The sequence below is a fragment of the Eublepharis macularius genome, chromosome 7, assembly GCF_028583425.1.
Source record: "Eublepharis macularius isolate TG4126 chromosome 7, MPM_Emac_v1.0, whole genome shotgun sequence".
Taxonomy (NCBI): domain Eukaryota; kingdom Metazoa; phylum Chordata; class Lepidosauria; order Squamata; family Eublepharidae; genus Eublepharis; species Eublepharis macularius.
Genome location: NC_072796.1, coordinates 15,544,256 through 15,569,728, shown reverse-complemented (window position 1 = coordinate 15,569,728; position 25,473 = coordinate 15,544,256). Strand labels below are relative to the sequence as shown.

Sequence of the window (25,473 nt, the reverse complement as noted above, 5' to 3'; positions counted from 1 at the left end):
AGTAGCTCTCCAGTCTCAGGTCTTTCACATCACTTCCTACTTGATCTTTTCAACTGGAGATGCCAAAGATTGAACTTGGGATCTTCTACATGCAAAACAGATACTCTAACACTGTGCCATGGCCTCACTCCACCTTTGGTGAACATTTGATGTGAGTATAACCAGATAGGAGTTATACTCCTATTCAACAATGAATCTGTTAGTCCTTGCCTTCTGTAACTTTTCTTTCTGGGACAAAGGACTAGTTCACACGTGGATGTCATGTCTCCTTTTCTTTCATGTAGTTCAATTTGGTGCCTTAAAACCCTCTTATTATTTCACCCTCTGGATAGGTAATGCTGCCACCAGGAACTCAATTCCAAACTAGTTAATTTAATTTCCTCCTGAATAATATGTCCAAACATTAGGCTCCTTTGAGGGACTATGTGGCCCTGAGTTAAGGCTGGGATATATAGAAATCTCATATACTCTGGGGTGAACAAAAAACCAAAATGAGCCTTTATTATTACATGAAGCATATTGGTTTCACACTATTTCTTTAAGTGTGGTGGTTTCAAAGATAGTTATATGTTCTTAAAAGTTTCCTTACATAGGCTCAGTCACACAAAGTAATTTTCTACACAGGTCTTCTTTAAGAGAATAAACTCCACACAGACTTAGATTCATTCAGGCCTTGCCTGATTTAGATAGATCAATCTCTCACTCAGATATACACAGATGTTCTCTCTCAGGCGCACACACAGTTTGCCTGACTTACAGCACAATCCTTCCTAACCAGAGTTACTGCAGTCTAAGCCCATTGAAATAAGTGGGCTTAGACTGGAGTAACTCTCTTTAGGATTGCCTTGTTAAACAGAATGCATATTTTCTCTCGGAAACACACAGTTCAGGCTTCACGCAGATTGCCTGACTGAACTAGAATGAGAATCCTTTCAGGCTTCCACACAGATTGCCTGCTTGGCCCAAAATGAATATTTTTTCCTCCAGTCAATAACTAAAAAACCCTGTACTTTACTCCGCCCCTAGAGTACAGCTACTGTCCAATCAGATTTCACTCCACTCACACTTCTCAACTCCATCCATACTCTCCATCGTCAACCAAGCACCTCACTCACTCATCCCTCTCTTTAACCCCCCACCCCATTCTTCTTCTGTCACACACCAAGCATTTAAAGAAACACACACACTTCAAATCATTACAGTGGACGTTTCTGTCTTGAAGACGGCAACATTATAGTGGTTGTTTGCATGTGTGAACCACACCTTATGTCTCCTCAAACACATCATACTTTCAAATAGAGTCCAGTTCACATGTTCAGCTGCCAGTTTTTCAAGCATGGATGAACCAACCCAACGCAGCTACTTTTTAGGAGGCCAGGCCTTTGTATCGATCCGGGTCAATGGGAGGAAAATGGTATCAATCTGTCTAGCTGAATTCAGAATAACTCCATCAAAACAATGGATCCATAAAATGTGTTGGATTTTTCTGTACTTTTTTATGCTACTCTGTATAAACCTGTGGATAATATAGTCAGGGGGAAATACCAACATTTTAATGTATTTATTTATAAATCTATATTCCACTTTTTAATGCTAACTAATTGGTATAAATCTGGCTAAAGTATAGATAATATAGCTGAGGGGAACCGTGACTGTTTTATTTATTTATTTAGAAATGTATATTCCACTTTTGCCTCCAGAGCTGAACCAAGGCAGCTTACAACATCCATTTCATCCTCACAACAACTCTGTGAGGTACGTTAAGCTGAGGGACAGTAATTGGCACATGGTCACCCAGTGCGCTCCTGTGGCAACGTGAGAATTCAAACCTGAGGTTTCCATATCCTAGTCAACACTCTAACCACTATTACCATACTGGCTGTCAAATTTCATGTTACTTTTGTGCTTATCTCTGATCCTTTTTTCCCAATTCTCCCCATCTTCCTAGGCAATATATGTCACGGCCATTTTTCCTTATATCGTTCTGACGATATTCCTTATTTATGGACTGACTCTTCCAGGAGCCATTGAAGGGTTAATCTATCTCTTCACTCCTAATGCAAGTATTTTAAAAAAAATATTTAACAAGCAATCATTTTCTTAGTGCTCCATCTGAGGGCCAAGCTACAAGTGACGAATGACACTTGAACGGCAAGTGAACAGATACACGTGTATTCCTCCCTGTTCACTTGCACTCCACTTGATTATGTAGTGAATAGGGAGGAATACACGTGAATCTGTTCACTTGCCGTTCAAGTGTCATTTGTCACTTGTAGCTTGGCTCTGTTATGTATTGGACTCAGGGCCTCTAATGTATTCTGGCTCACCTTCCCCAGCCTATCTGCAAACAACAGGGTGTTCCAAACTAAGGGGGGAGGGGTGTTGTGTACTGGGCTGAATTGGCCGAGCGAGGCCTCTAAGGTATTTACTGTATTGATTGCAATGCACTATACTGTGTTGAGCTTAAGGTTCAGCCAAGGCTCCCAATGCCTGCAATTCTCATTGGTCCATAATCCCTTCAATATCACTGGTTATGTTTTCAAGGCAGCAGCCAATCGGTCCTCTATAATAAAGACCAATCAGTGGCCTGCCTACTTCATACATTGTATATAGTTCATGCAAATGATGGTATTGTAAAGTATGTGTTCTCATTGGCTATCAGTTATTCTTGGGGTGGAGCTGCTGCAAATATATTGAGGGCTTCTGTTCAGTCTGTCTGTGTTCTGTGTTCCTGCTAAATAAAGAGCTGTTGAATTATGTGATGTCTGAACCTGTAGCACCCACTATTTAACACTCTGATATATTGAATTCCTTTACCAGTTAATATTGGCTGGGATCCACAGAGCCCCTAAGGATGACAGACTGGATAAGACCTCTCTGAGTTTTGGGATGGCTAGTTGAGGACTTTGATAGGGGGCAGAGAATGGGGATCCCCAAAGCCTTGATGCAAATTTAGACTTCCCTGCATGGTACCTGTAAGCATGAGCTTCACAAATAAAATGTGTATACATATTTCCATTTATAAAATTCTGGTAAGACCAGGGCTTTTTTTCAGCAGGAACGTGGTGGAATGGAGTTCCGGAACCTCTTGAAAATGGTCACATGGGTGGTGGCCCCGCCCCCTGATCTCCAGACAGAGGGGAGTTGAGATTGCCCTCCGCGCCGCTCAGCAATCTCAACTCCCCTCTGTCTGGAGATCAGGGGGCGGGGCCACCACCCATGTGACCATTTTCTCCGAGGGCAACCCACTGAGTTCCACCACCTCCTTTCCTAGAAAAAAAGCCCAGGGTAAGACCTTTTGAGGCACACTGGGAGAAGCCTGACTTGAATAGCTATCAACAGCAGGATCAGGTAGCCACCAGAGGAGTAGCTGGCTGGTGAGGCCCCAGGAAGAAAGGCAGAGCCCAGGAAGATGGAAGGATAGACCTTTGAAAGTTTAAAGAGCAGCAGAACAAAGAACACAGGGGACAAGCAACTCTGAGAACCTTGATCATGGCTGCAACCAAGTTCCACCCTTCAGGGGAGAGTGAAGAGTGTCCCTTCAGAATGGGATTTTTGCATTCGTCACTTCTAGCTTGGCCCTTTGTCAGGGAGTGGTGCTCTCCCAAAGAATCAAGAATAACCTCCAGAAGTCATGAAGGGTACGGTATAGAAACATCTTCTAGAATTCAGGGAAAGTTGAAGCTGTGGATCAAATTTTACCTAGAGCTAGACAAGGTGGAGCTACGTATTGCAAAGAAAACACAGGACTCCCAATCCATGCATGCCTAGTAAGTCTTTTGCACAGGTAGGTAGGAGACAGAAGAAGTAAAGAAAATCAGCAGGTGGGAGGGAGTGCTTAACTCTTCCAATGCCTGTCAATTCTGAACCGTGAATGCTCCCTCTGGCTGTTTTTTTTAAAGACTGACAACATCCCTGCCTTCTTCTTCTTTTTTTTTGGTTGACAGCTGAACATCCTCAAAAATCCACGTGTGTGGCTGGACGCGGCCACCCAGATCTTCTTCTCTCTGTCTTTGGCATTTGGGGGCCACATTGCGTTCTCAAGCTACAATTCAGCCAAGTAGGTAGAACCCAGCTTCAGGCTGCAGATCATAAAACGCAGCAATGAGATGGCTTTCAGTGCCTGCCTTTGATGCTTCCTTCCCATCTGTAGGATGGGCTCTGACTCAATCATCCCATCTTGGACCAGGGAAAAGCAGCTGTGTGTTTCCTTGCATGTTGGTTTAAGAGGGTGGGGACCTTCTGGGGTGCAGTGGGGGGAGGCCGTGGCCAGCCAGCTTCCTCACCTTCTGTGGCGACTTGTATAGCTGCTCTTTTAAAAAGCAAGATGGGAAGAAACTCAAGGGCGAGAGACTTGACAACTATAGAAAAAGGTGATGGTCGGTGGTGTGTCAGGGGAACTTCTGACTTCCATCTTCTACAGAACTGTTGAAAGTACAGGAATCAATGGCTGTCGTCCCATGGCCATAAATTTCGCGCCAAAATAGCGACATCTCCCGCTGAATGCCCACCTTATTCCATTCCAGTTGCAAGATTGTCATTCTCCTTCCCAAACGGGTCGCTATTCATTTTCTCAATCTCATCTGCTTCCATGTGAATGCCCAGGATCGTCTCTGAACGCTTCGCAACGCCAAAGCGCTCACTTCCCCGCTCATCCTTCCTACATTTTCAGTTGATTTTCCCTCCCCTCACTCCCAGAAGCCCTTTCGCGATTGGCTATCGTGCACCTAATTATTATTATTTTTTTTAAATAAGCCTTATTGTGCTATTGTGATCTTCTGTAATGCTAGAATAAATGCCCGAAGGCATTTGGTTGTTCTAATTTGGAAAAAAAAAATTGGCTCGACCAGTTTATGGGTGGGAAAACTCGGCTGCCTATCACGCTTGAGTTTGGGGTTGGACTAGCACAATGCTGATATTTCGAAATAGCAAAAATATACGGATTTTTTAAAAAAAGGGGGGGGACTTTATTTTTTCCCCATGTCTGGAGACACTTCAACTTGATGTCAGAGAGCGCTTCTGCCTGAACAACTGGAAGCGCAAGCATATGTGATGTGATGGGTGAACCCATTCTGATGCTGACAGCAACGAAGACGCTATTTGGTGCAAAACTGACGGAATAAATGGCCGTGTGACGACGGCCAATGACTAGCAAGGCAATCCTATGCAGAATTCCATCCTTCTAATTCCATTGATGTCAATGAGTTTAGAAAGTCACAACTCTGCTTAGGATTGCACTGTGATGTATAAGTGTGATGTATAATTGTGCCAGTCTGGCATACACAGGTGTCAGCAATCTGGTTTGAACATGTCACCAAACCATAGAATCTTAGAATTAGAGAGTTGGAAGGGATCTCCAGGGTCATCTAGTCCAATCCCCTGCACAATGCAGGAAATTTACAAATACCTCTCCCCCCCCCACACACCCCAGTGAACCCTGCTCCATGCCCCAAAGATGGCAAAAAACTTCCACGTACATTTAAAGCAGGCCAAAATATTATTCTTTGTAGTAATTGTTGATAGAGGGGAAGGAAGACACAGCTGCTGGAACATGCCTAGCTGTATAGAAGGCAAAGTTGCCAACAGACCTGGAGAAAAATGCCCTGTCCCTTTCATCCATATTTAATGTGTGGAAATGGACTGCCGAAGCATTTTATGATGTGGAGGTCAATAACATCACCTGGTAAATACCCTATTAAAGGACAGGCCATTTTTCTCCAGGCAGTTAACAACCCAAGTAGAAAAGGGGATTTCCGCAAATGTAGCCTTTTGGATGGATACTCTATATGGCAAATTGTTCTATTGCAGACCAGCACGGCTACCCACCTAAAACGATATGCTCAAATCCTTTTTCTGCGTAACTATTAAACGTCTGCAGCCAGTTGGCTTAACAGATAAAGAAGGATAAGTAGTGGGGAACAGAACCTGGTCTCCTAACCCAGCACTCTAAGCGCTACACCACACTGTCTCGGTACATTTCTTGTTATGAAGGCCATGCTTTGTAGAACTTACATCAATTTGTATGTGGGTTTTCCCCTTCCAGAAATGACTGTGAAAAGGATGCTGTCACCATAGCGGCGGTGAATAGTATGACTTCTCTGTACGCTTCAATCCCTGTTTTTTCAGTTTTGGGGTTTAAGGCCACAGTTGGCTACTGGGACTGCTTGGACAGGTAAGCCTTGTATGTTTATTTACTTACCCACTCACTTAGTTTAAAGCTGCCTTTCCACCCAACTTAGGTTCCCCAAGGCAGTGAAAAATAAACAAAAAAATTAAAACAAGGTTAATAACACATATAAATACATAATAACAATTTCATATAATTAAAACAAAACACATGAATGAGAATCAGTGAGGGAATGTGAAACAAAATGAACAGACTTTACCTGGCATTAGAAACAATTGAAAATATTGCTCTGTTCTTAATTCAGTTTGTTGTTCTTCACAAATTTCTAAATAATGTATATAGAGCATCACACAACAAGCCTCGAGTCTTACTAGATGTTACCTGAGACTCACCTCTGCTGACTCTCTGCAAAAGTTACAAAGGTAGCTTGTCCAAACCAGTCTGTGTACTGGTTTAGACTGAAGCTAAAGATCAAAGAAATGCCACACAATCATAAAGGATATTTTGTTTATTATAAAAGTGCATAAAGCCAGGGAATGTTTTTCTGGGAAAAGAGGTGGTGGAACTCAGTGGTGGAACTCAAGACCGCACAATGATGTCACTTTGGGTCAGCTGGAACAAGGGAGGAGTTTTAAAAAGTTTAAATTGCCCTCGGCAAAAATGGTCACATGGCCGGTGGCCCCGCCCCCTGATCTCCGGACAGAGGGGAGTTTAGATTGCCCTCCGTGCCGCTCGGCGGCGCGGAGGGCAATCTCAACTCCCCTCTGTCTGGAGATCAAGGGGCGGGGCCACCGGCCATGTGACCATTTTTAAGAGGTGCCGGAAGTCCATTCCACTGCATTCCCGCTGAAAAAAAGCCCTGCATAAAGCTATATTTTGGCAAGTGCTTAAAAAGACAGATAAAACAATAAAGATGTAAGTAAGCCTAACACTAGACAAAGCGGAGTCTTTGGCCATTCTAAGCTATGATAGTAACTTGTAGGTGTAACTCAGCATTCTTGGCATCAAGGTTTCTTGCATCAGATCTAAGCAGCAGTCCAAGGGTGAGAAGGCACCCATAACTGAGAAAACCCATAAGGGCCTCTAAGAGATCCCCGAAAAAGGCTGAGAACAAAAGCAAAATAAGACATCCAAGTTTTTCTTAATTGCTTAGCAACCTGGGGAGATCTCGCTGACTAATCAGTGCCCCGCAATTGCGTGTGAGGTTGGGTGTTCTGCAGTTATACCAAGCCAACACACCATAACCACAAGCACATGCTGTCTTCTCTTGGGAACTGCAGCTGGGTCAGCTAAGCTTCACTGGCTGGAATGTTCAGCCTTGCCACAATCTTGGCAGCGGCAGCAACCACAGCTGTGCTGCAAAACACATCCTCTCACACAATGGCAACACTTACGCCCAATTCATACACACACTGGCCAAACAGGACTATTTCCTTACAGAATCACCAGAGACTCTATGATAAAACCATAGAGTTTCCAGCAATTCTTAGAGCTACCCTGTTATTTCCGGGTCACATGCCCCTATCTTCCTGCCCCCAGTCCTGTTGCTGGTTGCCAGGCTTGGCCCAGGAATCCAAATCAGTCAGAGTTGGTTTGAAAAGCAAAATGGACAGAATGCTGTTAGGAGAGTTGTTGTTTCTCTTTTCCAGGAAATGTTGTTTCTTTATGAAAGGGTTTTTCTAGCAGAGCAAATAACTCAGAGGGATTCCTGGCTTCCCTGACAGGAATATTATAGGCCTTATTAACGCATTTGATCTGGAGGAAGAAAGTATCACAAGAGACAACTATACAATTTGGCTTGAGGCCTTGAATACAACATCGCCACACAAAATAGCTGGCCTCGTGCTGAAAAAGTGTGACCTTCAAGAATTCCTTGATCAGGTATTAGATTCGCTTTACAAAACAATCCTTTCTTGAAAGAATGGTATAGATCAGCTTGGTAGCTCTCAAGTGCTTTCTCCACTGCTTCAATCATGGAGGAGAGGTTGATCAACGGCTACTAGCCATGGTGACTGGAGGTAACCTCTACTGCTGGAATAAACCTCCAAATTAGGGTTGCCAGCTTCCTGGCAGGGAGAAGGGGCTGAAGTCAGGGGATCCCTTGCCCCCAGCAGGGGGTGGGCAGCCCTTTGTGAGACCCAGGGCAACTGGTTGGCCACTGTGTGAAATAGGATGCCGGATTAGATGGATCACTGTTCTGATCCATCAGGGCTCTTCCTATGTTCTTATGTTCTCCTTTTAGAGAGCTCTCTGTATGGCTGTTTTCACACTGCTTACCGGCCACGGAACATCGCACAACAACGACGTCTTCCTGGCGTAATTTCGCACAAGAACTGTAGTTCTTGCATGAAATTGCACCAGGAAGACATTATTGTTGCGGGAGCTCGGCGTGATGTTCCATTGCCAGTAAGCAGTGTGAAAACAGCCTAAGTTTACATTTTAACGAGAAATGCACATTTAGCACGTCTTTAGGAATCCTCAAGGGACTGGGCAGGCTCAGAGGTATTATTGGCAAAACTGCAAGCTATTGAAATATCCTTCAAAGTTTTCAAAACTGTTTGCCGTGTGACCAAAAGTTGTCTTAGATGTAGAGAAGGGGAACTCATTTGCATGGCACTTTTGGATCCTGAGCTGGTCATTCGGGAAGCACAAGGATGGGATGAGATTTGTAAAAAATGTTCTGAATGTATTGATGAGAAGAGGGGCTACTTTTATACCAGCTTTTCATGTGCAGAACTTTTTTTTTAAACACGAGAGAGTAATTGAATATGTACTTCCCTTCCTGTCAGACATTTCAAAAATCTTTCTTGGCAGTATTGTCGTCTCTTTATCAAGTACATTTTTATCCCATGTTTCCTCCAAGGAGCTCAGGGCAACATGCATGGTTCTGTTTCTCATTTATCCTCACAACATCCCTGTGAGATAGGTGATGCTGAGAGTGTGTGACTGGCCCAAAGTTCACCTAGCAAGCTTTATGGCAGAGCGGGGATTTGAACCCAGACCTAGTCCGACACGCAAACCACTGCACCACAGTCTTTCTTTACAGGGAAAATGTAATTTATGTAGTTTTTAGAAGAAGATGATTGGAACCAAGGCTGCCTCTGCTCCTTTCTGCTCCAAGGGTTGGTTATATTGCTTTTATGGATTGGTATGTGTAAACTGTTAGCCAAGGAAAACCAATGTACTCTCCCAGAAAGGATCTTAGGTCTATACAGTCACTCTTGAAAAATGGTTCTTGAGGCTTTTTAAGCGCATCATGTTCCCAACAACCGGCCTTATACATCCCAGTCCCCTTTTTTAATCTAACCTCTGTCTCTCTTGCTTACCTCTCTGCTGTCAGCATCATCTCTGAGCAGAACCACAAGTGACAAAAGGCACAGATTGGACACTTGCCAGCTTTCCTCAAGTTTTGGCGGGAAATGTAGGCAGCTTGGCGGAATGTTGGACAAGTGACAGTTGAAAAGTCCATTGGACAGCAGTCGGAGAGCCAAGCTGCAAGACCAGGACGCCGACATTTCCCATCAAAACTTGAGGGAAGCTGACTAGTGTCCAACCTGTGTCAGGCGTCACTTGTAGTTCTGCTCTCAGTTTCTTTCCCAACAACTGCTTAAGCTGTATTTTTTCTGTCCGGATTTAGTGGGCCAGTTTTAACCAATCGTCTGCACAGCAACAAGGTGTTGTTTCAAATCCCGCCTGGTGGATTTTTTAAAAAATCACAGCCTGCTTTATTGGTGAATTTTGCAGAGTGCTTCCGGAACGGGCTTGGCCTTCATTATGTTCACGGAAGCCATTGTTCAGATGCCGGGGTCACAGGCCTGGGCCGTCCTCTTTTTCACCATGCTCTTCAGCCTGGGTCTGTCTTCCATGTTCGGAAATGTCGAAAGCATCATGACTCCTCTCTTAGAGCTTCCCATTGTGGCCCGATCCATACCCAAGGAGGCTCTGTCTGGTATGGACACTCTTCTCTCAAACTTTTCCTGTGGAGGGAGGGGGAGGGAGGAGGAAAAGCAAAAGGAGAACATTTAAAAACATTTCTGTGTCGATAATATTACTGACAGTCTTGAAGACTCAGAAGTGGTGGGATTGAGAGAGGTGGTGCCTGGCAAGAGGAGAGCGGAAAACTGGGCTTTTGAGGAGGTGTGACTGGAAGGTCGGGAAGGGAAAATGGGAACAGGCTGAAGGAATTGTTACTGTCACTTGGCTACGAAGAAACTTCAAGGGTAACAAATACTGCAAAGCCAGGAGTGAAAAGGGGATTGCCGATTAGGTAGTCTTTCACCGATAAGATTTTTTTAAACTTCAGATAATTGGCTGAAAAAGCCAATATACTTCAGGCCCCAACCAAATACACAGATGAATGAGAACTAATTTCAAATTCCCACCGCATCCTGCTTCCTTTTCTGGCATGATGTGATGCAAAATTAAGAATACAATAGAAACATATAGATTACAAATATATCTCTGTCTGTCTGTCTGATATCTCTTTCGTTTCCTAATTGTTAACATCAATAAACCATTCCTTCTCTAGGTATAATCTGCCTGGCCGCCTTTTTAACAGCTTTGTGCTTTACTCTGAGATCAGGGAGCTACTGGCTGGAGGTCTTTGACAGCTATGCGGGATCTTTACCTCTCTTAATCATTGCATTCTTTGAAGTAATGGCGGTGGCATATGTTTATGGAATTAAAAGGTGATTTGAGCTCGTTCACATACAACTGGATTGCCAAATGTTGAGTCCTGTGCCTATTATTATTAAGCATTTATGCCATGTTTTAATGTTTTCAAAGCTGTTCACATATTAGGGTTCTCAGCTCCCAGCCTCTGCTCCATGCCACCTCTTACCTGGCTGGCGGGGAAGGGGCGTGGGAGCTCTGGAGCACGCTCCCGTGCACTCTAAAGCCTTCGTTGCTGCTCCAGGAATGTCATTCCTGGCACGACAAAGGGAAGGCCTCTGCATGGAAGTATTTTCCTTAAAACTTCGCTGTTACACCAGGAATGATATCATTCACAGAGCAACAACGAAGGCTCCAGAGCAGGCACATAGTAAGACACCCCCGGTATGGATCCTGGGGATCTGGCAACCTTATTAATATCAGGGCTTTTTTTCAGCAGGAACGTGGTGGAATGGAGTTCCGGAACCTCTTGAAAATGGCCACATGGCCGGTGGCCCCTCCCCCTGATCTCCAGACAGAGGGGAGTTTAGATTGCCCTCTGCGCTGCTCGGCGGCACGGAGGGCAATCTCAACTCCCCTCTGTCTGGAGATCAGGGGGCGGGGCCACTGGCCATGTGAGCATTTTTTCCGAGGACAACTCACTGAGTTCCACCACCTCTTTTCCCAGAAAAAAAAAGCCCTGATATTTATAACTGCTTGGTAAATTTGAGTAAGTGCAACACTCACATTTGGGCCTGCAAGTACAAACAGCACGATTTTTAAAGAGGATGCTTTATTGCTCATGGGAATATGACTTTTCATTTATTCTACTGTTTTTCATGTTTGCAAGCCATTTTGAGTCTATCGGAGAACAGCGAGGCAAAAATCATTCATAGAGAGAAACAAGGAATTGTCCGAATCCATATTGTTTTTTTTTTGAAAAATTTTTATTGGGTTAGAGCATTATTATTTTTACATTACATTCAATTTTCCCCTAATTTTTCGTTTCTAACCCCCTCCCTTTCCCCCCCTTTTGTTGACTTCCAACAGCTTTCCCACCCTCTGTCCCTTTTCCCTTACTTCTATAAAATTCATCTGTCTACAACAAATATACATTATATTAAGCAGTACATCTTTAACTCCTTTACTTATTATACACCCAAACCGTACGTCTTTAGATAACCAATTTATCCCATTTTCCAGTTTTGAATATTTCTATATATCATAAACCTATACATCGTAAACCATAAAAATTTCCCACATTTAAATCAAACAATTTGATTTATTCTCTATATATTACTCATTTCATCTTTTTATGGTAATTCTATCTAACTTATCACATAATCAATCAATTTAACTCTTCTATGCATTCAGTTTGGTGCATATAAATCTTATCAGAGAAAGAAAATATTGTTAGTTACTCAATCCTCATGTTTAAACCTTATCATTAATTATTCTCTATCAGTATTCTATCACTTGATCTTTACATATCTATATATATCTCGATCAATTAATCTAACTGCTTATAAATTCACATTTCTCTTCCTCCCCCGGTAAAGTCACCCCTCTCTTTTATACTTTTATTATACTTCAGTAGTTCTCAAACTGCCACAGTTTTCCTCCCACCTCCCATTTCTTCTCCAGATATTGTTTCAGCTTCTCCCAGTCTGTGTTAAACTGCCCTGAGTCCAGATCTCTCAGTTTTCTTGTCATCTTGTCCATTTCAGCCATGTACAGCAATTTGTAGATCCAATCTTCAATAGTTGGCACTTCTTGTACTTTCCATTTCTGCGCATACAAAAGTCTAGCTGCTGCAGTCATATAAAATATCATCGTCCTATGATGGGCTGGAATTCCCTCCATTCCCAAGTTTAGCAGCAGGAGTTCTGGGTTCTTATTTATTTGAAACTGTAAAATTTCACTCATTTCTCTTATTATTTCCCCCCAGAACTGCCTAGCTACCTCACACGACCACCACATATGATAGAGGGAGCCCTCATGTTTCTTACATTTCCAGCATTTGTTAGATGTATTCAAATTCCCTAGCGCAATCTTCTTTGGTGTCATGTACCAACGATAGATCATTTTGAAAATGTTCTCTTTAATATTAATACATGTCGTTGTCTTCATTGTAGTTTTCCACAAGTATTCCCATGCCTCCATTGTTATTTCTTTATTAAAGTTTATAGCCCATTTCACCATCTGTGTTTTAACTATCTCATCCTCAGTATACCATTTCAACAGTACTTGATATACCTTGGATATTCTTTTCTTGTCTTCTTTAAGAAGGGTCTGCTCTAGTTCCGAGTTCTCTGTTCGTATGCCCCCTTTTGCAAAGTCCGAGTTGTATAAGTCTCTAATCTGTCTATACTGAAACCAATCATAGTTAGGTGATAGTTCCTCTTGCGTCTTTATTCTAAGTTTAGATACTTCAATCTTAGTTATTTCTTTGTACGTTAAACATTGTTGTTCATTATCCACAGCTCTCGGATCTATCACCTCATATGGAACCACCCACAAGGGGGTTCCTTCTTGTAAGTAAGTTCTGTACTTCTTCCAGATTGTATATAGACTTCTCCTTACAAAATGATGCAGGAACATCGAGTTGACCTTTACTTTGTCATGCCATAGGTATGCGTGCCATCCAAAAATTTTTTTATATCCCTCTAGGGCTAATAGTTTCTTATTCTTTAATGTCATCCAGTCTTTTAGCCAAACTAGGCAGATTGCATCATGGTAAAGTCTCAGATTGGGCAGTTGCATTCCGCCTCTCTCCTTTGCATCTTGTAGAACTTTTACTTTCACTCGAGGCTTCTTGCCTGCCCAAACAAAATCTGATATTTTCCTCTGCCATTTTTCAAATTGTTTAGAGTCTCTGATGATTGGTATTGTCTGTAACAAAAACATTACTCTTGGTAACACGTTCATCTTAACTGCTGCAATCCTGCCCAACCATGACAAATTCAGTCTATTCCACTTGATCAAGTCTCTCTCAATCTGAGTCCATAATTTTTCATAATTATTCTTGAACAAATCTATATTTTTTGCAGTCAGCTCAACTCCCAAATATTTCACTTTACTAGTTACTTCACAGTCCATTGTTTCCATTAACAATTGTTGTTTCTGCTTAGTCATGTTTTTACATAGTATCTTTGACTTCTTTTTGTTAATGAAGAAACCTGCCAAATCACCAAACTCCTTGATCTTATCTATCACTTTTGGCATGTTCTCCAATGGATCTTCTACAATTAACATTATGTCATCTGCAAATGCTCTAACCTTGTATGAATAGTCCTTTATTTTTATTCCTCGTATTTCCTCATCTTGTCGTATTTGTATCATCAGAATCTCCAATACTAAAATGAACAACAATGGAGATAACGGGCAACCTTGTCTTGTTCCTTTACTAATCGTCAATTTCTTGGTCAATTCATCATTCACTACAATTGCTGCAGTCTGGTCTCTATAAATTTCTTTAATTGCTCTGATGAATCTTTCTCCCAATTGTAGCTTTTCCATAGTGGCAAACAAAAAGTCCCAGTTTAAATTGTCAAACGCTTTTTCAGCGTCTACAAAGAAGAAACCAACCTCTTTATCACAACGCTTGTCATAGTATTCAATAGCATTGATCACTGTCCTTAAATTGTCTCTTATTTGTCTGTCCGGCAAAAAGCCTGCTTGTTCTTCCTCTATGACTTCCGAGAGCCACCCCTTCAGTCTCTCCGCCAATATCTTCGCAAAAATTTTGTAATCATTGTTAAGTAATGATATAGGCCTGTAATTTTTCACGTTAGTCAGATCTTGGCCCTCTTTTGGGATCAATGATATATTCGCTTCGCTCCAAGTGTCTGGAATTCTTTGATCCCTGAAAACTCCGTTCATCACCTCTTTTAGGAATGGTGCCAGTTCGTTGGCCATTGTCTTATAAAATTTAGCCGTAAGTCCATCTGGCCCTGGCGCCTTTCCTAGATTTGCGGATTGTATTGCCTTACTTATTTCTTCATCAGTTACTTCACTGTTCAACTTGTTTCTCCAAGCTTCCGAAATCTCTGGAAGTTTAGTTTTCTCCAAATATGATGCTATTGATTCTTTGGTTACTTCTTTTTTATTATACAGCTTCGCATAGAATTTATAGAAGGCTCTACTAATGGTAGTCTGCTCCAGGTACGTTTTATTTTCTTCACAGATTTTATTTATTATTTTCTTTTCCCTTTTCTTCTTCAATTGCCATGCCAAATATTTCCCAGGTTTATTAGCACCCTCAAAGGCTTTTTGATTCAGTCTTTTAAGGTTCCACTCCAATTCTTTATTACTCATTGCTGTTAACTGTTCTTGAAGAATTTTGATTTCCTGATGTATTTTCTTTTTCCCTGGTCTCTTTTTTAACTGTGCTTCTTTGGCCTTTATTTTCTCCTCAATCTCTTGTCTCTTCTCCTCTTTCTTTTTCCTTGCTCTGCCATTTAAGTCCATTAGTATGCCCCTTACAACCGCCTTGTACGCGTCCCAAACTTTACTGGTTGGTACTTCTTTATTCACGTTGTATTGTATAAAAAACTTAGTCTCTCTTCTCAATGTTTCCATATTCTCACTTTCCTGTAACAAGTCCTCATTTATTCTCCAGGCTTTCCTTTTTCTCCTTTTTCCAAATTTCCACATAATTGGGTTGTGATCTGAGCCTACCATCGGCATTATTTCTACCTCCTTAGTCCATAACGCTAAGTCCTTTGAGGCCCAGATCATATCAATTCTTGATAATGTAAGATGCCTTGCAGAATAAAAAGTAAACTGTCTGGTTTTAGGATACTCTCTCCTCCATACGTCTTCGAGAGTCTCTTGTTGAATCAACTCAAAAAAAAGCTTTGGCAATAGTCCTCTTTTCTTTTGTGCTTTTGTAGTCTTTTTGTCTCGTTCCAAATCTGTCACTCCATTGAAATCTCCAGCAAGAATTATCTGGTCATATACAAGATCGTCTAGGTGCTTCCTTAAGTCCTCAAAGAAGCTTTCCTTTGCACCGTTAGGTGCATAAAGTCCGACTACCAACACTCTCTTTAAGTTCCAATTACATTCCACTGCTACAAATCTAGCTTCCACATCTCTCATAACAAGTTTTGGCTGCAGCTCCTCTTTTATATACAACACCACTCCTCTTTTTTTCTTGTTGGAAGCCGCTACAAATTCTTTGCCCAATTTTCCAGATTTTAAATATTTTACATCCTGTTTTCTAATATGGGTCTCCTGCAAACAAACAATATCACATTTTTGTTTTAATAGCCAATGAAAAATATTTTTTCTCTTATTCGGTGAGTTTAGTCCATTTACATTCCAAGATAATACTTTACACTCCATATTCATGGTTTTGTTGGTAAATCTTTTTCATTGTCCTTGATAAATCTCTCCATCTCCCGCTCAGATCTGATGCGTTTTTTTGCCCCTCCAAACTCAAAGGACACTCCTTCCGGTAACTCCCATCTGTATCTGATATTCATGTCCTTCAAAGTCTGAATTAGCACTCTATATTTTTTCCTGTCCAGTAACACTGATCTGGGCAGTTCCTTCATTATAATAATCGTCTTGCCATCAATCTCCAATGGATCTTGAAATTGTTTTGTCACAATCCTCTCTTTCATATTTCTAGTTGTAAACTGCACAATCACATCCCTTGGTAGTTTCCTCTGGGTTGCAATTCTCGAATTCACACGATACGCCACATCTAGGATAGCCACAATTTCCTCCTCCTCCTTCCCCAGGTAATCAGCCAACACCTCAGTCATCTGTTCTTGCGCTGACTTCCCTTCCACTTCTGGCAGACCACGAAAACGAAGCTGCTTCTCCATGTGTTTAGTTTCTGCAACTGACATCCTCCCCTTCACCAGCCTCATCTCTGTTTGTTGCGTGTCTATTAAATTCTCCATCGCGTCTTCTACTGTTTTAACTCTCTGCTGCGTTCCTTGTAATTCACTGCTGATCGTTTCCACGCCTTTTTTCACTTCTGACAGCTCCGACTTTACTGTCTGTGTAACTTCCTTGACCTCTTTAATAAGTTCCAATTTCGTGTCCTTAAGTTCTTTCATCATGTCTATAAGTTTTTTGTCCAAATTTTCTATTGCCGATTGCCACTCTTTTTTCGACATCGTGGGGCTTGCTTTAGCTCGCTCCCACGAATCTGCTCTCTTCCTCAGCTCCGTGGCGTATAATTAAACGTTTTCCTTTTTTTTTTAAATGTCTCAATCTTTGCCAAAATTAATTTTTTATATCCAAAATGTCGGGCGTCTTTTCTCTATGGTTTCTCTATGTTATTGTAATCCAAGATGGCCTACTTCCTCTTCCGCTGAAGCCACGACCCTTCCACTTTCAAAGATGGCGATTCCCCACTTCCTGTCCTTTGGCAAGGGCCGCTTCCCTCCAGCCACTCTATTGTTGTTACGCACTTCCTGTCTCCCGTCTTCCCACAGCAGGTCTCGCGATGGTGTCTTTTTCCCACAGCTCCAAAACCACAGGTATTCAAAACAATAGTCCGATTTTTGTAATAACTTCTTTAAACTTAGTCTCTTTTAAAGTACAACTCCTGCCGAGTCTTCACCTCCTTTTCACTAGTCTGTTGCAGTTTAAAAATCTACTTTCTTTCCTCTCTGTTTTTGTCAATCTGTCCCGTTTCAAGAGATAGCGATCTTTACCTTCTCTTCAACTTTCTCGGGTTGTAATCGCTGTTTCGATCTTAAATTCTCCTCTCGACTTCCCTCCCCGATCGAAGCTTGGGTATGTAGGTCTTATGCCAGCCGAATTGGCCCCAAAATTGCCGCAGAGATTATAGCCGACCCGTCGCAAGGTGGGACCTCAAGGATCGGGGGGGAGACTCCTTGTGTAGAGCCCCCCCTCGTCCGAGATCTAGCTCACCCTAGGGTCTTGAGCGTTCTTTGCCTGCTCTCCGCCTGAGAGCAGTCGGCCGCGGGTTATTTTCACCCCTCCGGCCGGTTAAAACGGCAATCCGGTCAGCTCCACAAATGGAGCTGCGTTAGACCTCCATGAATCCCAAACCGGAAGTCCGAATCCATATTGTAATGTGCTGAGGAGGTACTATCAAGGAGTTACTATCAAGATAAAAGACTTGATAGTAACTGTCAAGATGATAGAGGGTTTACAGAATGGTGTGACTTGGATATTCACTGGGCCAAGAAGGGTCTTTGTTCTCCGTAAACTTGCAATTAAGGGTGAATTGTCTCTCACTATTAAACGTTCGTCCGTACAGAAAACTCATTTCACATAGATCCGAACAGGGCTTTTTTTCTGGGAAAACAGGTGGTGGAACTCAGAACTGCACAATGATGTCACTTTGGGTCAGCTGGAACAAGGGGGGGGAGTTTTTTAAAGTTTAAATCACCCTTGCCAAAAATGTTTACATGGCCTGTGGCCCCACCCCCTGATCTCCAGACAGAGAGGAGTTTAGATTGCCCTCCGCACCGCTGAGCGGCGTGGAGGGCAATCTAAACCCCCCTCTGTCTGGAGATCAGGGGGTGGGGCCACCGGCCATGTGACCATTTTCAAGAGGTGCCGGAACTCCGTTCCACCATGTTCCAGCTGAAAAAAAGCCCTGGATCTGAAAACCAGTTCTATCTCTGCCCACCTGCAGTCTGAAGTGATAGGGCCCATACTCATTCATCTCTTCAGGAAGAACTAGGCCTGAGACTTGAAGCACAATAGGTATTATTCACGAGAGGTCAAGAGAACATCTCTGTAGAATGTGCTCATGAAAGAGTAACTCTTTAATTTAAGAATAGTGGGTTTTATACCCCACCCTTCATTACCCGAAGGAGTCTTGGAGCGTCTTACCTTTCCTTCCTCTCCCCACAACAGACACCCTGTGAGGTAGGTGGGACTGAGAGAGCTGTGACTGACCCAAGGTCACCCAGCTGGCTTCAAGTGGAGGAGTAGGGAATCAAACCCAAGGCTGTATTAACCCATGGCCAGGCCCCTAGGCTTTCAAGTATTTCAGGCCCCCTTCGGCACTTCAATCTTTCACCCCACTACAGTTGACAGCCTGACCTTGGTACGGTAGGGTACTAGACCACAGTACATAGTCCTATATCCATTTTGAGGGTCTCCTGAAGAATTCTATTCACTATTTTAAAAATATTTTTATTTTACATTTTTGGGGTATAATGGTTCAATACGGTAATATTTTGAAATGAATAAAATTTGTATTATTTATTAAAAATATAATTTATGGATAATTGTTTTAATATAAGAGGCAATTTCTTTCACTTCAATAAGGCAGTTAATTATCTTATTAATAGAGGTTATATACGAGAATCAACTAATTATAATTTATATGGGGGTGTAAAAATTGACAGGCCCCTAGTCCCTGCACGGCCCCTAGGCTTCAGCCTATTCAGCCTTATGAATAATACGGCCCTGATCAAACCTGGCTGTCCAGATTAGAGTCCTGCCGCTCTTAACCACTACACCAAACTGGCTCTCTACTTGTTCTTATCTCAAAAACCACCAGCTGAAGCAACAAAACTTTTCAGTATGGTAGTGTGAGTGGAACACTGGGCCAGTTTACACTTGTTTACATGCCACATCAGTGGCATCACTTAATGATATGCCCTCTGAATATGCAACACAATATTGAAATTCAATACAGCATTCTCAAGTCATTCATGCAAGCCACACATTTACTGCAATAATTAGTGAACACACCTATTTTAATTAGTTTGGAGACTGAACCAGAAAAAAAGTTGATTTGTTTTTGCATTGAATAAAGTTTCATTTTTCCTTAGCTCAGTTGATAACAATAACTAACTTGGATCACAGGTTCAGCAGCAATGTGAAATGGATGACCGGACGGGAACCAAATTTTTACTGGCGAGTGACATGGCGGATCATCAGCCCTCTGCTAATGCTAACCGTCTTTGTGGCCTATTTAGCTTTTCAGACACAGAGGCAACCAGGCTATGGAGCATGGAACCCTAACTATGTATGTGATTTCTCCAGAAGTAATTCCGTGATAAGTAATTGATAATTACTTGATAAAGTAATTGAAGTAATTTGTTTGCTTGTATTGTCGAAGGCTTTCACGGCCGGAGAACGATGGTTGTTGGGGGTTTTCCGGGCTGTCTTGCCGTGGTCTTGGCATTGTAGTTCCTGACGTTTCGCCAGCAGCTGTGGCTGGCATCTTCAGAGGTGTAGCAAAGTCTTTTGGTGCTACACCTCTGAAGATGCCAGCCACAGCTGCTGGCGAAACGTCAGGAACTACAATGCCAAGACCACGGCAAGACAGCCCGGAAAACCCCCAACAACCAATTTGTTTGCTTCTTCGTGCTTAAAAAGAAATCGGTCGTTCTGTTCTTTTCTTTGTCTTGCAACGAATGAGGCTTGAACTCCCTCAAGCACTGTTTGGAATCGACTGAAAATTACAAGTAAATCTGGAGAATTCTCTGTCAAGCCGTGTTCCACACCCCAAAGCTCTTCCTTGGCAGCCGTAACTTCTACTCCATCAGTGGAGAGATACCTGTGATAATGTCCCTGCTGGCAAAAACCCTGGGGCATATCTCAGCTAAGGTGCTCTGAAAAAAAGGACATCAGACATCCTGGGAAAACTAGTGTCCCTGGGGTACTAGTAGCATTGCAAGCATCGCAGAGAAAGGGGAGAGACTCTGTTTTCTTCCGGCCTTTTGCTTCAGTTTCCCCAGCTGGAAAAGTGGGTGTATGGACTGGAGGTAGGATTGCTAAACTGCACAATTCCTGAAGATTTGGAGGCAGATCCTGGGGAAGGAGCTCAGTGGGGCATAATGCTACACAGTCATCCCTCTAAAGCAGCCATACTAATATTTGATTTATATACCGCCCTTCAGGACAATTTAACGCCCACTCAGAGAAGTTTACAAAGTGCGTCATTATTATCCTCATGACAGTCACTCTATGAGGTGGGTGGGGCTGAGAGAGCTCTGAAAGAGCTATGACTGACCCAAGATCACCCAGCTGGCCTCAAGCAGAGGAGTGGGGAATCAAACTCAGTTCTCCAGATTAGAGTCCTGCTGCTCTTAGCCACTACACCAAACTGGCTGTCAGAGGAGCTCTCTCTGTAGTGTGGAGATCAGCTATAATTCTGGGAGATCTCCAGACCCCACCTGGAAGTTGACAACCCTAGGGGGAATGCAGGGCAACTAGGAAGGACCTCACGGTTGTAACCGTTGCAAACGTTAGAGAATTATGAACTTCATGTAGTCCAAAATCATACACAAAATTCCAGACTTATCCCAGAAAGAAAACCATGGGAATCCTGAACTGGTGACTCAAGCTAAATGCTGCTACTAGGATTATGGGCCAAGCTACAAGTGATGAATGACACTTGAACGGCAAGTGAACAGACAAAGGGCCAAGCTACAAGTGATGAATTACACTTGAATGGCAAGTGAACAGACTCCCGTGTATTCCTCCCTGTTCACCAGCTCTCCACTTGCACTCTACTCGATCACTATCGAGTGGAGTGCAAGTGGAGAGCAAGTGAACAGGGAGGAATACACACGAGTCTGTTCACTTGCCATTCAAGTGTAATTCATTACTTCTGGCTTGGCCCTCACTTGTATTCCTCCCTGTTCACTTGTGCTCCTCTCGATGGCGGGAGGGAGGAATACATGTGAGTCTGTTCACTTGCCGTTCAAGTGTCATTCGTCACTTCTAGCTTGGCCCTATGAGGGAAACAAGCTTAATGCGAATTTCCTGATAATGGGGGCAATGTAATAAAACATGTTCTATAGTTTCAATTTCCCCTATACCACAAGGACACACAACCTGTCTTATACCCAAACCTTCAGAGAGGAGGGCTTGATGCCATGCATGTGAAAATGCCCTCCTATGACCGGGTACCTCCAGTCGAGATAGAAAAGCGGCCAGGGCGCCCCATCTAGTGTGTGAGGGTGTGACATTTTGTGTAAAAAGAAGAGCACATTTGTGACCATAGCTTGTCTGCAAATTACACACTACCCGAAGCTCTCTCTTCCGTTTCGAAAACCATTACACTTTCCCTTGCTGCTTGCATAGAAGAGTGTGAAGAGTGTGACTTCCTTTTGTTTCCCCCCCACAGGGAGGGTTTCCTGCAAAAGAACAGAAGGCGTATCCCACCTGGGTCTTGGCCATCTGTGTTCTGCTTTCAAGCCTTCCGTGCGTATTCATCCCTGGGGTAGCCCTTTACCATCTCGGGAGAAATGGTCTAAAGCAGCAACCATCCACATCGCATGCTCGCGGCAGCACCCCAGGAGACTGACCCTGCTGTGCCCGAACTGCTGTGAAGGGTAACTCCATCTCTCCCCTGTAAAACCTGTGCAGAGTTTGTAGAAATAAACACAGACCAGTACGGAGAAGCCCTTTCTTCTCATTCTTCAGCTGACCACGATCCCCTTTCAGACCAGCGTTTTTGAGCGAACGCACACCCTGTAGAGAAGTCCCTGGGTTGAATCCCACAGAACATCGCCACCTGCGCAACAGTCATTGTGCCAGTGGAAGTGCCAACCACCAGCTTTGCAGTCTGCTTGCATGATTTGGCACAGCATTACAAGTGAGCAAGATGTAGCACACGGTATTTTTTTTTAACCGGGTTCTTACTTGTGAGGATTTTTTAAGGAAATCGCTTTGGCACAACTTCTGGTTTACTTTTTTTTTTTAACTTTACTTTAATGATACTGATCATGCAGCCTATTCAGCTCTGAGCAGTGCCACACTACACTGGAATTAGAATTAAAAGGCAAAATTGTTAATATGTAATCTGTATAGTATTAAAAATTTAGTAAGTTTTTTCCTTAACTGATTGGGAGAGAAATTTGGCTGCTGCTAAAGTAGTACTAAAATCCACCCCTGCTCAAAGAAGCCTTAAATTATCCTCTATACTTCCTGGGTCCTGGATAAAGGGCTTGATCCAGCTGTCTCTTGCCACGTTTAGAATACTGTGTTCAAATAGACAACGTTGAAGAGTGTCTATTTGGCCAGAGCCGCATTGGCAGAGTTGCTCAGAATAGGGACCCCTATTTAAACATCCCAGCAACTCTCCCGATGGGATGGCTTTCAATCTGGCTAACATAAATAATCCTCGATAACGTGGAACTGTCAGGAAATCAAAGTAAGTTGGAAGAGATTGCGGCAATGTTAGGCCCAAGTATATCAGTGAGCATACTCTACGTGCCCTTATCATAGTACTTCTGTAGTCCAGATTACTCAAGACTACCTAAAATCGAGGAAAGAACTGCTGAGGGCTCTTGTTCTTTCAGATTATGAGGGTTAATACCCAAGGCCTGGACACGGTTTTCGATCAGCTTTGGTAGGAAGCGGTTTGTAGCAGGTGCAAATAGCCTGGTTTCAAAAGGGCCCCCAGAAGGATGACCCGGGAAAGGACTGCATTTGTACATTTTTAAAATTGCTCTTCTGAGTCATGAAAATGCACTTCTGATTCATTTGCATGGAATAAAACAACTGAAATGTAAAGGAAACCATTCGCTGTGCTCAGGGCTTTTTTTTCTGGGAAAAGAGGTGGTGGAACTCAGTGGGTTGCTCTCGGAGAAAATGGTCACATGGCCGGTGGCCCCGCCCCCTGATCTCCAGACAGAGGGGAGTTGAGATTGCCCTCCACACCACAGTGCAGAGGGCAATCTGAACTCCCCTCTGTCTGGAGATCAGGGGGCGGGGCCGCCAGCCATGTGACCATTTTCAAGAGGTTCCGGAACTCCGTTCCACTGCGTTCCAGCTGAAAAAAAGCCCTGGCTGTGCTTATGTGAAATATACATGAGAATCAGTGAAGTACTACATGTGGCAGTTGCCTTTGCGTTACTGCTGATGGAAGCAGATCTGTGCTCATTTCTTTTCCCTCTCCTGCACCACTGGATCCAACCCATTACCAAGAAAGATACAATAAACCTGGACTAGCTGAGAGTTCTCCACCTTTACCCCCTAATTAGCACAGTGAATGAGCTCCCTGTGTTGTCAACCAAAGCAGGGGTCACGGGTACAGCAATTTTCCTGATGGATTTTTTAAAATGTCAGCAATAAGCCACCTCTGGCCGTATCTCAAATCCTTATGCTCGAGTGCCTGTTTTAAAACAGCGCTCTCACGCAAATTGTTTGAGGCTGAGAAAAAGCAAATAAACTCTCGGGCTAAACTGAATAATGGAAAACCCTTGGCGAAGATCTGTTCCTGGGGATGAGCTATTTAGTAAGAGGGTTGGCTCCATCACACTGCACAGGCAAATAACAAAACGTTACAGTCTTCAGGACAAATCTATGGGGTTGAAGATGAACTATTTGGTTTCCAACACCAAAGATTATAAAATTAGGCAGCTGAATATAAAAATATTGGCCATACTTTTTATATATAGTTTAAAAGGAGATTTAAGATAACAATACAAAACATGCATCTCTATGTCACATTTTAGGTAAGAGTGAAGTACCAGTGTGTGTCTCATTTCTCTACACCCTCTTGCTTTTCCACTTTCCTCCCCCATCAGCACTCGCAGTTCCTCCCCTACCTACCTTTCCTCTCTCCCTTCAGCTCCCCCCGCCCCAAGCAGCTTTCTTTTTCCTTCTCACCTACCTACCATTTTCTATTTAACCCGCTGGCCATTCCCTCCCGCCATTTTTGTCCCTCTTCCTTGTCTTCATCTTTCCATTTTCCTTTTTTTTTGCTCCTCCACCCTTCAGAATTACCTTCCTTTCTTCCTGTCTCTCTCCCTGGTGCTTGGCAATGGCACCTTTCACACTCACAGGTTAACATGCCATTTCCGAGGAGTCGCCACGATCGCAACAGATCTGGCTCAGCACCCAGGCGTTTTACATTGTCGAAGTTTTGAATTGACATCCTGCATTTTGTCTCTCTCACTTTCAAGCCTCAGTTTTGTTGCAGGCTTTGGAATTCACATCACCCTTTAAATAAAAAAGTTTTGCACATGCGTTGTAACGTGAAACCCACCCCTCCCTATGCACGTCAATATTGCATCTCTGTGCAGCCATTTTCGCACCTAACTTTTCACGTTTAAAAATAGCGCCGAGGGGTGTTGAGAGCCGATTGTCCCTGCCCAGCAAATTTTCCAGCCACCATTAGCCTCACGCAATCACATGAAACCTGAATGGGTGGGGTGGGGTGATCTTTTTGGAGAAAATGTAGACTCCCCATGCTTGTTCAAACACCATTTTTAGGGCCATCATTATCATTTATATTGAGGATTAAAAATAAAAAAAAGAAATGTGTCCAATGTTCAAATGAACAGGGGCGGTTCTTTGCGAAGCCAGAAAGCGTTATCTACTGGTGGTGATTTCCCGTGGCATCTTTTCCCCAAACAGCAGTAACGTAAGAGCATTTCTTCCTATCCATTGATTTTAAAAAAAAAGAGGCACAACGCTAAAACGTTACTGTCCTTAATACAAATAAAAAATTACAGAAAAAGTGGATGGGGTGCTGAGGAGGGTGGGTTTTATTAGATCCACACAGACTAATCGGCTCAAGGAAAAGGAGAGGGCAGTGTAGGGAAGCAAACAGCTCAAATGTGAGGAGGAAGCCGCGGCAGCAGGATGCAGGAGCGGAGGGGGGGGGTGCAAGGAGCCAGAGGAGAGGAGAGACTGAGTGGAGGCCTTGCCGGAGGGAGAGTCCCCTGTGCCCCTTGCTCATTCCCAGCCTTCCCCTCCTTTGCTTCAGGCCAGATAATCCCCAGTTCACA

General features: G+C 43.2%; 1 protein-coding gene across 1 annotated transcript in view; it reads left to right on the top strand.

Moving 5' to 3' along the window:
* Nucleotides 1-22,113, top strand: part of SLC6A18 (solute carrier family 6 member 18) — a 35,161-nt gene extending 13,048 nt beyond the window's left edge. Inside the window, exons 5-12 of the mRNA XM_054985830.1 lie at nt 1,949-2,057; nt 3,946-4,060; nt 6,044-6,172; nt 7,852-8,008; nt 9,872-10,076; nt 10,656-10,815; nt 19,589-19,751; nt 21,861-22,113. Coding sequence (XP_054841805.1) covers nt 1,949-2,057; nt 3,946-4,060; nt 6,044-6,172; nt 7,852-8,008; nt 9,872-10,076; nt 10,656-10,815; nt 19,589-19,751; nt 21,861-22,040 — 1,218 coding nt within the window. The 3' untranslated portion in view covers nt 22,041-22,113. The remainder of the gene's footprint in view (nt 1-1,948; nt 2,058-3,945; nt 4,061-6,043; nt 6,173-7,851; nt 8,009-9,871; nt 10,077-10,655; nt 10,816-19,588; nt 19,752-21,860) is intronic.
* Nucleotides 22,114-25,473: the final 3,360 nt, after the last annotated feature.